The 13,063-nt window shown below is 37.1% G+C and overlaps 1 protein-coding gene and 1 long non-coding RNA gene across 2 annotated transcripts in view; both read right to left on the reverse strand.

Annotated features, from left to right (window-relative positions):
- snrpa1 (small nuclear ribonucleoprotein polypeptide A') overlaps nucleotides 1-4,379 on the reverse strand; it is a 24,828-nt gene extending 20,449 nt beyond the window's left edge. Inside the window, exon 1 of the mRNA XM_028580286.1 lies at nucleotides 4,091-4,379. Within this exon, the coding sequence (XP_028436087.1) occupies nucleotides 4,091-4,172 (82 nt within the window). The 5' untranslated portion in view covers nucleotides 4,173-4,379. The remainder of the gene's footprint in view (nucleotides 1-4,090) is intronic.
- Nucleotides 4,380-11,229: 6,850 nt separating this feature from the next.
- On the reverse strand, nucleotides 11,230-12,640 carry LOC114558496 (uncharacterized). The gene is made up of 3 exons (XR_003692968.1): nucleotides 12,502-12,640; nucleotides 11,715-11,774; nucleotides 11,230-11,591 (listed from the first exon to the last, which is right to left on the reverse strand). It is a non-coding gene; the product is annotated as an uncharacterized LOC114558496 (long non-coding RNA).
- Between the last annotated feature and the right edge of the window lie 423 nt (nucleotides 12,641-13,063).

Here is a 13,063-nt window from a genome sequence, read left to right on the forward strand (position 1 = left end):
GTTAATTCTATAAAAGACAAGCAGTTAAAGAGTGTGCCAAGAAATCATTCTGTTTTTGATACTTAAATTGGCAATGGACAAACTCCATTTCTCTAGAGACTGAAGCGGTAGCATGTTGATTGACATGTTTTAATTATGTAAAAGACATGTTCAAGGAGTTCAGATAGAGCCTGTATCAGGGCTATATTTAGTTCAATGTGTTATATGTCACTATGTTTGGTAGACTACTGTACTTAAATGGCCAGTATGTACTTTATTTTCTTTATTCATTGAAGCCTCTATGTTTACAGGCTTGTGGTGATGTGCAGTTTCCTCTATGTTGATTTGACCGTGGCGGCCCCCCACGGCAACATTTCTGCCCCTCACAGTATCAGAAATAGGGCTGCATTGTTAGAGTGCATGTCGGAGAATAGCGCGGACACGCACTTCACACCGTTGTTCGGACCTGCCCCCACTGCTAAAAAAAAATCCTAAAGTAAACACTGGATGTGCAATGTGCTATAGGTGCGAAAAAAAAAAAAAAAAAAAAATCTGTTTGGTACTGCCAATTTGTTTTGTCATGGTTCATGTGTGCAATAAACATTACACTTCGCGAGAAAAAAAATCATGGCAGAGAATCGTGATATCAATTCTAAGCTAAAAAATTGTGATTCATATTTTTCCCTGAATCGTGCAGGCCTACTGCGCACAGTGCGCAGGCAGGTAGAAAGGACAGGGTGCGGGGGTCAGTGTAGGTAGGAGAGACAGCGGGACGCGATGGGAGAAAGACGCCGTTGAGCTGGCCTGGCCCTGGGAAAGCCAGCCTTCTTTGAGAATTCTTTATCGATCTTTTTCCCTCCCTTTGTAGAATTTCTTTTACCTCAAAGATAGGCTTACCTAAGTAATAATTATAAGGTAAAATAAATCCCTGTATTGAATTTGTGATTATTTGGCTAAAGATTTCTATTTCTTTCTACCTTGCTGACACAACCACTAAGCTTTATGCAAATTATTGCGTTATGACGTCACACATATGCAAAATCGTGTATGACATCATCTAGCTACTTTTAGCGACTTTTGGAGCTGGTGCTAGCTACTTTCATTGGAAAAGAGTTTGCAACACTGATCATTTAATTTGACTTGATAGGTTTTGATAAGGCATTGTACTGTGTAATTTATCCAGGCCTAAACATTTATTTTAAAAGAAGTCAATATTGCAAAAGCTTTCGAACCAAGTTTCTTTTCCAACACTTTAGGATTAAACAATGTTAACTTAAAAAGGTTCAATGGCATGAAAATTTTACTTGATGAGGTTTTGTAACATGAATATGAGTTCCCCCAGCCTGCCTATGGTCCCCCAGTGGCTAGAAATGGCGATAGGTGTAAACCGAGCTCTGGGTATCCTGCTCTGCCTTTGAGAAAATGAAAGCTCAGATGGGCCGACCTTATGAGGTCATAAGGAGGAAGCTTACCTCCCCTTTCTCTGCTTTGCCCGCCCAGAGAATTTGGCCTGCCCATTAAAAAGAGACATCATGGCTTTCAAACGAGCAAAGTGGCAGTTGGTCAAGGCCACACCCCCAACATCCACCTTGCCCCCCCCCTCTCTCCTCCTCAATAGCTACAGACACAGAAATGGCACATACTAAGGAAAGCTCATTGTGGGACTGGCTCTAGTGGCTGTAATTCTGCACCAAGGCTGAATTATGGGAAAAAGACTTCAGATACAGTATTAGGGGACCACTAAGGTCTATATAAAAGCATCCAAAGAGCACCATGTCATGGAACCTTTAAGGCTGTTTTATGGTTCTGCGGAGGCTCCATGCAGAGCTTTCGCCGTAGCCTACATAAGTGGCCTGATGTTTATACTTGTGCGCTGGTGTGTGCATCAAGCTGGCATGTGTGTGTGGGAAGTGTGTGGTAGAGCGAGGGAGAAGTGAGAGAGTGACGGCGATTGGCTTCGGAGCAAGTACCGACTCTAGAGTCATAGTGAGAGAAAAAGTGTCTGCCCTGTTCTTTCTGACCAATGTTGAAAATCTGTAGCAGGAAAAGTTAACCCTCTCCTTGATTTCATGTTGTTTATGGAGAAGGAGAACCAGAAAATGAGTAGGGGGAAATGCAAGGCTACCAAGCCACGGCCAAGCGACGTGTCGCTACGATGTGTAGTTTCATTTTTTGAGAGGTGCACGTCAGACAGGTCCAGCATAGGTTTATGTCTTCACATACCTACATACGTAGCAACGGCGTAGATTTTATGCAGAATTGTATAGGACAACCAACTTAATATTACTTCTAGCTAGAGCTGGGCAATATATCATTGAAATCGAGATATGAGACTAGATATCGTGTTAGATTTTGGATATCGTAATATGGCATAAGTTATAATTTTCCTGGTTTTAAAGGCTGCATTACAGTTATGTCATTTTCTGACCTTACCAGACCGTTGTAACTGTTCCATTATTGGCTTTTACCCACTTAGTCATTATATCCACATTACTGATGATTATTTATCTAAAATCTCTGTAAATATTTTGTGAAAGCACCAATAGTCAACACTACAATATTGTTGCGGTATCGATAGAGGTATTTGGTCAAAAATGTTGTGATATTTGATTTTCTCCATATCGCCCAGCCCTACTTCTAGCCCTTGCTCCTAGGGTGGCCAAACCCAAAATTAGCTCTCCCTATCGTTTACAGTTGGTAGCTGTTCTAGCCACTCCAATATTAACTTTGGTTTTGTTGCTTTGCCTGTCGTGTTGCGTTTTAATTCTCTTTTTCACTTCCCTGGCGAGTAATCTCCCCCTTGCATTCGTCACGGTGCCAATAGGTGTAAGAGTGCGAAATGCAGAGGTAAGTCCCTCTTTGGCTAATGTACTGTATTTTAAAGTAGGGCTGGGCAATCTATTGATATTATATCAACATCGTGATATGAGACTAGATATCGTCTTAGATTTTGGATATTGTAATATCGTGATATGACACAAGTGTTGTCTTTCCTTGTTTTACAGTCTGCATTACATTAGTAAAATTGTTATTTTGTTAACTTACCAGACTGTTCTAGCTGTTCTATTATTTGCCTTTACCCACGGGGTCATTATATCCACGTTACTGATGATTATATATATATAAAAAAACATTTTGTGAAAGCACCAACCCTACAATATCGCCACAATATCGAGGTATTGGTTCAAAAATATCGCGATATCTGATTTTCTCTTCTTCGTATCGCCCAGCCCTATTTTAAAGATGGAGGCGCTACATGGCTGCAGTCATTCGAGTGAGTCGCTCATATGTATTCTGAATGATTCTGAATGTCAGATTCTACGCTTACGAGAATACTTTGATTAGTTGGTGGAAGTAATTACACATGACATATTTGTGAAAGAACAAAGTTTTTTTTTTGTTAAGAATCAACTAAAAAAATTACACAATGTAGGTTTAAATCATGACCTGCGCTGAAAAAACATGGGTGAAAATCTCTGCAGCTACAATCAGTTCTGCTGAATAATAATTTACCGCTTAACACTCAGTATGGAAATTTCAAATCAAGCTGTGATAAGAATCAAATTGTGTAAAATACCTAATTTTACGCAAAGGTGCGTACGATTCCCGGCGGGCAGACAGAACTCGGTACGGGTACAACACCGGAAGCCATGTCAGCAAGCGCTGCTAACATTGGCTAGCCCAGGTTCTCTTGTACTTTGAGAACGCCACACTGACAACTTAATGAAAATTGACCGGTCTTTCAGCTAAATTCATTAAATTCTTGGGATCAACAGCAGCACATACATGGGGATGCTACTGTGTTAGTATCGCTTTAACTTTAACTTGCAAAGCTGATGCTAATAAAGTGGTTATGGTAACGTTAGGTTAAAGTTCGGCTGCTGTCAGACGTTAACTTACCTAACTTTGTGTTGTGTAATAGCTAACGTTACATTGCTAGTGTATCCATTGTAACCTATTGCTACAATACATTTTGCTGTCCATATCAGAAGATACAACCACTTAAAACCTTTTAGAATTGTTAGGGCGTGAGGCCCGCGTAAAACCTGGGCAAGCTAACTAGCTTACATATCCAACTAACGTTATGCTGTCGTAAAGGGAGTGAACTAACCTCGTAAATCCAGCTCTCTGTCTCTCACAGGGTTGGTATATTGAGCAGCTTGCTCAATTAGCTCCGCAGATAGTTTCACCATGTTGAGGTAAAGAACAGAGGTTAGCGAAAATTATTTTTACAGCTAAATGTTCTGAAGCGTGCAATCATGGACGTGCGTGGAATTCTGCAAACAAAACACGCTGCTGTCCGACCGGAACAAAAGCTTCCTTCGACCACTCTGTGTTGATGAAAACCGGCTTTATTTTGTCCCAGCGCCCACCAGCGGCTGGAGGACAAAAAAACCGTAAAACTCTTGTTGCAAGGCAGGGGAGCACCGGGATCACATTACACATTACAGTGCAGGGGTTAGGGTCGACTTTCATCATTTGAATATAAAATATGCTAATATGTTTGTAAATATAACACATATGTCAAATATAAATATACACATATAATAAAAATAAAAGTAGTATTAGTATTATTACTATTAAATAGATCTAACTTCTGCAAACAATTACAGATAAAAGTGAGGAACTAAACAGACATGAGATGAGACAGTAAAATGAAATCTCTTAATTAAATCAGTTGATTGGCGGGAAAGGAAAAAAACAAGCTTTCATTTTGTGTATTATTTTTCAAAGTATATTTATGGCTTTTTTTATTGTTTTAACTAATCAGATAACCAAATGACATTTGTAACTTCTCAGTCGCGGTATTCTTGATTATGTAGAAGCTGCAGATCATGTAGCACTTATAAAACACAGTGGATCAAAAGTGCTGTCCAGGATAAAAAAAATAAAATACATGAGACCAAGCACAAAAAAACAACACTCACTGAGTACCCTTTGCTGATAATACTTATTATTGAGTTGCTTGTAAACTTAATCTAGAAATAGATCATATATCTTACTAAAACAAATATAAATGTGCAATCTGCATTTATTTTTATAATATATAAATAAAATATATAATTTTATTTTTTTTCTAGTCTTAATGACTACTCAAAGCTAGTACAGGCACCATTCACACACACACATCATACACATGACCGAAGCTGCCGTAGAAGGTGCCACCTGGGTGGTATTTCAGAAAGCAGGTTTAGTGAAAACTCTGAGTTTGTTAACCCTGAGATGAGGGAAACTTTGGGTTTTCTGTTTCAGAAAGAGAGGTAACTTCACCTCAGAGTCAGTTACTATAGTAACTGAGCCTGTGAACCTAACCTGAGGCCTGGGGTCCGTTCCAGGTAGGAGGTTTAACAAACTCCGAGTCTAACTATGGAGTTATATAACTGCCATTAGTCAAGAGCGCATTATTTCAATTTGAGAGCATTTCTCACTGATATTACGTTCAGATTTCTTGCTCTCACACTCAAATAGTCACTGCTCGCGCTCAAAACCTTGCTCTCACACTCAAATAGTCACTCCCAGGTAAAAAAGTAGTATACTTTAGTGTATTAGAAATATGAATGAAGTACATGAAGTATAAAACAAGTATGCTTCTACTTGTTGTGCTTTATTTAAAGAGTAGTTAATATGTACTTTTTAAAAGTATACTTCAAAATAGATGTAATTAAGTTCACCTTCAGAGTCCAAAAAGTAAGTATACTAATTTACCAGTAATCTAATTATTTTTTAAATGTACTTTTTGAAAGTGTACTTTGTTGTTAATGCATTTTAAATTGTATAGAAGTTTATTTTTATATATTTGTATTAAATTTGACATACTTAGAGTGGCAATTCAGTGTACTTATGGGAAGTATATTCTTTTGGAAATTAATTGTTAGTATACTTTTTTAAAGTGTACTATGATCTCACTTCATTAGAAGTGTGACTTATGTACACTTTATACAGTACACTCTAAAATAAGTGTATATTTAGTGGCATATCAGAGTACTTCAATAAAATATGTTAAAATACAAAAATGTAAAGTGGTTACTTAGTGTACACTTATAGTAAGTACACTTATTTTTAATACAGAGTTAGTATAATTTTTGAAAGTGTACACTAATTTCACTTCATCAGTAGTGTAATCTTAGTACACTGTAAACAAAGTGCACTAAATATAAGTGTACTTTTATTAGCATATCAAAGTACACTGAAAAAATGGGAAATAGCAGGTCTTTGAATTTACAAAAATTAATTTAGAATATGCTACGCAATTCATTTATATTCCTTTCAAGAACATGGTTCAATCATGTAGACTTCAGTTGTTTTTGAAATTGATTGAATTGAACATTTTAAATGATCGAATTAAGTTTGGTCACTACCGTAAATGGTATATTTGAATCAAATGGCGCCAGGAAGTGTGGGTGGCACTTCCCGGGCACTGACACCAACCGTTTATATACTGTCTATAATAACTGTTTCAACAAGGACATCGCCAAAACAAGAAGAATGTGAAGAAGAATGTTGAGTATGTGTTGGCTGCGTGCAGGATTAATTCTACAGCAGCCATGTGTTGTCTCCTTCACGAAAATGTAAGTTAACATCAATCAAAATTATTTTGTTCATGTTCATAATATTTTGTACTGCATGTAACAGTTACAAAAGTCCGTTCACTTGTTTGTGCATTCTATAAATATATTAGTTTTCTTGTAACTAAGTTAGGTAATACCATCACTAACTAGTAACTATTTAGTTTAGCATTAATAATTGGGTTTCTCCCCCTGACGGTCCTGCTCCTAACAACGGTATTTCAATGTAGCTAACGTAATGTTAATGGCAGCCGGTGAAGAGGAGCCAGTCAGCCTCATAAGAATGAGTGTTAAGTGGTCGGGTTTAGTTCGCAACATTTAGATTACATTGATGCTGTTGTAACGTTACTTTATGTAACAAAAAATAGGTCCGTCGAGTTGTTTGGGCATAACGTTATATGTTGGTTTGCTAATAGCTAAGGTTAGCTAGCTAAGACCACAGGCTTACAAGTTCAATGTAACGTCGGGTAAGAACGAACTTGTGTTGTAGCTAAAGCTGTCGGTTATTCAGTTACAGTGTGTGTGTGTGTGTGTGTGTGTGTGTGTGTGTGTGTGTGTGTGTGTGTGTGTGTGTCGGTTATATGCGGGAGGGTGCTGCTGACATGAAAATGTATCGGGGCAACTAACGTTAGCAGTGTATGGGAACTCTTTTTTTATCATGTCATTTTCCTAAATCTCTCTCACGCAGCGTTTTTAAGGTCGGACTCAAACTGGCTTTTAGCCCACCGTTGTGTCTTTGTTGTGTGCTTTATTTTGGTTGGTCTTTTAATTATTGAGTCAATGTGCTTGTTTCACCTCACTGATTCTAAATGTTTTCTTTCATAGGATCCTATTTGAACAGCATACACAATCAAATGCTTAAGTGCTGTCATATTTCTTTTTTCTTTGTATATTTCCTAAAATAATTGAAAGTTACAGATGGAAACATTTATTTGTTTCTCAATTGTTTACAAATGAAAATGGACCTACTCTCACAGATATCGCCATTTTAAACTTTAACAGTATCAGAAACATTAAAACACCAACTGGTTGTTTAGTGTTATTTCTTTTTTTGAAAAACTATAAGATTTTAGAATTGTGGAAAGGTTATGTAAAATATTTTACATACCACAATTTATTGGCAAGAACGGCATACAAATTGTAAGGCCCAACGTCTACTTATTTTTCATTTTTCTCCTACTATATTCATCTTTTTGTCTCAGTTTTAACCTTTCCTCTATTTTTTTTTTTTTACTTATCTTCATATTTGTATCTTTCTTTGTCTTTACTATCAATCTCTTTCCTACGTGATTTGAAGTTGACAGCAAGGCTAGTACCTTTGTAGTAACCATGTTGTAATATTCTTAGAGAAATATGTACCCATATGACAGTGTACACCAGTAGTTGACTTCAAAGTGTAGTGTTTAAAAAAACAATGCAATCCACATGTTTATATATGTTTATTACAGTTAATAATAATTAAATAATCTAAATACTACTAAGTGTGGTAAAGCCACATATATACTTTAGTTTATGTGATTTGTTTCTGACTTTCATATGAACGTTTACACCAAGCTTGGTCAGTGCTCAATATACTACTGTGATTGAAGTAGTTAAATAAAAGATGTCATTCGTATAAATTCATGAATCACCTTATTTCATCATCACATACAGACCTGGCCTCCAGGAAATAACAGTTTGTTTAATCTATCTAATCTTGTGTTATTCATACTATACAAGGATGTATTACTTGTCTTTGTTGAATAATACAGAAGACAAAGAGCTTAAAAAATTATTGCATATTAAATTGCAATCACAATATTTGTGGAAAAAAATCGCAATTAGATTATTTTCTAAAATTGTTAGCCCTACTTACTACTCCCTTATGATTTAATACTTGTGTATCTGTTTCTCGATTGGTCTTATTGACTGCATTTTTTTTTTTTTTTTTTTAGGGCATGGATGAAGACGCCATCAACGAGGCCACTGAAGAAACCAGTGTTGGGATTTATGTTCTTAAAGAACATGCTTCAAGTGATGAACCAGGGGATATTGGTATTGTCCTTGAAGGCATCAAGATGTTGCAAGATCTTTATAATGTAGCATTACCTGTTGCTACGCTGTTTGGACTAATGTACAGTATGCCCTGAACTTCAGCTGCTTCTCGCCTTCGATCCAAAAGATTTGCATGGAACTTGATGGAGGGAAACTTACCAACAAAGCACTTGCTCTAAAAAACAGGCTCTTCCAGTGAAAGGGCCAGAGAGACTGCGCCGTCAACCAAACAGCGTAGTTGTCCCTAAAGGCATCGTTGGTATGGCTGTACTCTTTGGACTAGTTTTTTTTTGTTTGAATTAACTGGACAGGATTTGCATGGAGCTGCATGGAAATAACCTTTTGCAAACCAAGCAAAAGTTTTCTCTAGAGAAAACAGACTCCTTCATTAAAGACCAACAGGCATCTTTGGTACTGCTATACCAGATGGAATTTTCTTTTTTTTTTTTTTTTTTTTTTTGTGTAAAAAAATTTTGTCATTTGAAAAACTACTTTGAAAACAGAGTGCACAATTTAAAGGGTAACTTCGGGTTTTTCAACTTGGACCCTATGTTCCTCTGTAGTTGTTACTGATGGGAACAACGGTCTTCGACATTGGTCCAGTATAAAGAGAGTAGGCGTGTCACGATAACAAGTTTTGCTGGACGATAAATTGTCCCAGAAATTATTGTGATAAACCATAATCTTGTCGTCCTGAGACCATTTTCATCTAATATAATGATAATGGCATAATAATGCAGGTACACTTTTTCAAAGATCAATAAACTTTTATTTCTAAGGAATTTTTAACACTAGAACTGGAAGATATTTTAAATATCCACAATATGTCTTTGATCTCCTTTAGTAGGCTATGTCGTCTTTCACGCTGTTGTACAGTTGTAGAATTGCCGTTTGTGGCACGTATGTTCCCCCAGGCAATTGGTACTGACCGTCAAATGTTTGCATTATTACTAGAGTGTTTGTGCGATAGACTGCAGACTCTGTACTGCTGTTAACAATTATTTATTAAAAACTAAATATTACATTTAAATAATAACAAATTATATCTATCTATATCTATGTGGCTATCTGCCACATGGCGAGTAAATATTTTTACCATAATAGTTCTGTTTTTCAGCCTTCATTTTGGTGAAGGTGCAGCTACTTTCTTCTGCTCCTCTGCAGGTCGGAGCTTAGCGGGGGTGGGCCGCCACACACACATGCGCGCGTACACACACAAACAAACACTGGTGCCACTTTCCTGAAACTGCTTGCAAGACATCGTCCAAAACCGCGTGTATGTCCGAGTACAACGGATATCGCTCATATTCTTTTTTTTTTCTCTTGACGCTGCCTTAACTGTTCAAGGGTCCTGCTTTTGTCAATATCTCCTTTTGTGTTTTACTTTTGTGTCAATAATAAAGATCCTTTTCTGAAATGCAATTTATAATCTGTTGATGTAATGCACTTGAACTGAATTGAATATAATACACTTGTAGTGTAATAGCAACATTCATGCTTAAGTATAACAAAATGGGGATAAAAGTACAGATGAAATATACTTCAAACAATTTATTTCTACCTAACACTATAATAACATTGCACTGAAAGTACGTGTTTATGATGTTTAGGTTGTAATTGAACTTCACTTCAAACACATTATTATTGTCATAGTGGGACACTTTAAAAGCACTAAATATAGTTATGAAGTGCATTTGTAGATCACTTGAAATATCACAGAGGCATACTAAATTAACAGTTTATAGTAAATATAAGTATGATAGCAGTATGCACAAAATATACTTAAACACAACTATAAGTTGCACTGCAATGCCTTTTTAAGTGTATTTCAATAAGAATGGCAATACAATGCAATTGTACTGTAAGTGTGCTTAATTGCTCATGAATCTTGATTTTCATTAGTGTATTTTAGTGCACTTGAAGTTTAAAAAAAGTTGTTCCATTTTAGTATACTATTTACACTTGAAGTGTAGTCAAATAGATGTTAAGTTGAAGTTAATACATAATTGAATACACTTAACTATACTTGGATTTGATGAAAATAGTACAAAATTTAGAAAATATACTTAGTAAACTTTATTAAAGTATATTTTTAATAGAATTCTTTTTCACCTGGGCTGCTCGTGCTTAGATTTGCTCTGCTTGTGCTCAAACTTTCTGCTTAGACTCAGATATGTTGTTGTTTGGACAGATTTCCTGCTCTCCGCTTTGAACCTTCTCCTCGCACTCAGGCTGATTCTGCTCGCTTGCAAATTTTCTGCTCTCGGATCTCTCCTGCGCGCTTGGATTTTTTTGTGTTATAACCCTGCCAAAAGTCAACAACCAATAGAATGCCAGCTGTAGTGTTGACCAATGAAATGATCCCTGCCCCGTTGAGGGTGCGTTCAATTTACGTTAGAACGTCTGTTGAGGGCGGCTGCACTCAGGGTCGTTTGAAGGAATTTGGGGGCCCCAAGCAAAATTGACATGGAGGCCCCCCAACCCCCGCCCCGCACGCACGCAAAGCCTACAGGAACCACAGCATAGCCATAAAGTTTAAGTTCACCCACACTTTATATAAATAAAAAAAGGTTTACAGTGCATAAACTGCTGTTGCATAAACTGTGCATATATAAAAAATGTTTAAAGTGCAAATACTCGTGTTGCATATACTGTGCATAAATAAAAAATTAAAAAGTTTTTATTAATATAATCCATCTGTCGAGGTACAGAATGCATCACTGAGTGTCTGACACCTAGAAAATTGACAGGCACTACTGTATATTAAAAATTCTGAAATGTCCATGGGCAAAAGTGACTTGTATTTACACTTGGTGGGAATTCCATAGTGATTTGCACTGTTTTTTTTTCTAACAATATGACAGCACACACTTATCAGTTTAAACTCTGGGCTGTGCAGGATATCAGCTATAATTATAGAGATTGTGGTGGTGGTACCTTGTGCTATAGAGGAAACATCAGCACTGAGAAGTGATGCATTTGTTGATGTTGAGGATGAAGTTGATGGTGTAGCTGGAAAAATAATTGAAAGAAAAATCTGAAATTACCTGTGAAGTACGTTTTACCATTTCACTGTTAGCATATTGAAAGAGGTCACTATTAACAGCTCAGCTCAGTGAGAGAAATTCACTCTACCTTCATCAGTGGAGGTATCCTTAGGAAGAGCCTGAGGGCTGAGAAATTTAAGCAAAGCACCTTGAGGGAGAAAGAAAAGATGGTAACACTTCATAATAACAATCATTAATATATGGTAAATTGATAATTAATCTTTAGTTAATTGTCATTATAACTGTTAGCAAACAATCTTTTTACTTTTAACAAACAATGAAATTATAATTAAATGTTTACTAATTATTGGTAGTGCTGTAATTAACAGTTTATTGTAACACGCATTATATCTATCATATAATATATTAGGTATCGGGTAATGATTAAACATTTTTTGTAAACCTTTAAGAAACCATTTTTAAAACATTACATAGATAGACGGAGCAGATATTCCTAACACTTTGTTAAGGGTTACTAATGCTTAAAAACATCCCAAGCTAATTTTTTTGATGCACGGAATTTATTGTGTGGTTTTCCTAACCCCCATTTGGTAAATAGATTATCACGGTGGAATAGTTAGTATAGCATGCTAACGTTATGCCATTTTCATCAAAAACTATTACAAAGCTATAGCAATGTCTGGAACAGATCTGCGTCTTCCTCATCCCGTTAAAAAACATATTACAGTTGTATGTAACCATATTCCGTCCGTTCGAAAAAAAAGTTGCACTAACTGTTCGTTACAAGCAGCATTTGCCGTCAGGCAGGTTACAGGTAACGTTAGCTAACATAAACATATTTTTGCTAGCCTACCGGCTGCAAAATTACACCAAGACAAGTAGAGCTATTTTATCCAGTGTAATTTATCACTTACCACTATCTTGTTTTTTCTTATCCTCCTCTTCCTTTCTCTTCTTCCTTTTCTGGCTTCCTGAAGCATAATTCCGTTTCATGAATGACTGCCGACCGAGGAGGTTTTGTATTTTGCCGGCAGCAAAGATCACTAGAGGGGCCCCTTGAGGGGGATCCCGATTACAGTGTCATTGCACTTTACTGCATTGACTATCAAAGGGGCGCTCACAATTTGTCGTTGCATTTTATTCTTAACCAGTCGTTGTGGCCCCAAGCAATTGCTTGGTTTGCTTGCCTTGTCGCGACGGGCCTGGTTTTAGGGAGCAGCGACTGTATTGCGTTTTGCCTGTAAAACCTGTACATGTAAGCATGGACGCCTGGCCAATAGTAGTGTGTGAATGCTATTGAAGGGCGGGTGTGGGCGTGGCCATGGTGGGAAAAAAAATATTGCGCCCCTCAGCCAACTCATGGGTCAGACCAGTGGTTCCCAACCTGGGGTCCGGGCACCCCCAGGGGGGGCGGCAAAGATCACAGGGGGGGCGCGAGTCTTTATCTGGTTTGAGGTTGAGGTAGGGCTGGGCGAT

This window comes from Perca flavescens, chromosome 1 (genome assembly GCF_004354835.1).
Source record: "Perca flavescens isolate YP-PL-M2 chromosome 1, PFLA_1.0, whole genome shotgun sequence".
NCBI lineage: Eukaryota > Metazoa > Chordata > Actinopteri > Perciformes > Percidae > Perca > Perca flavescens.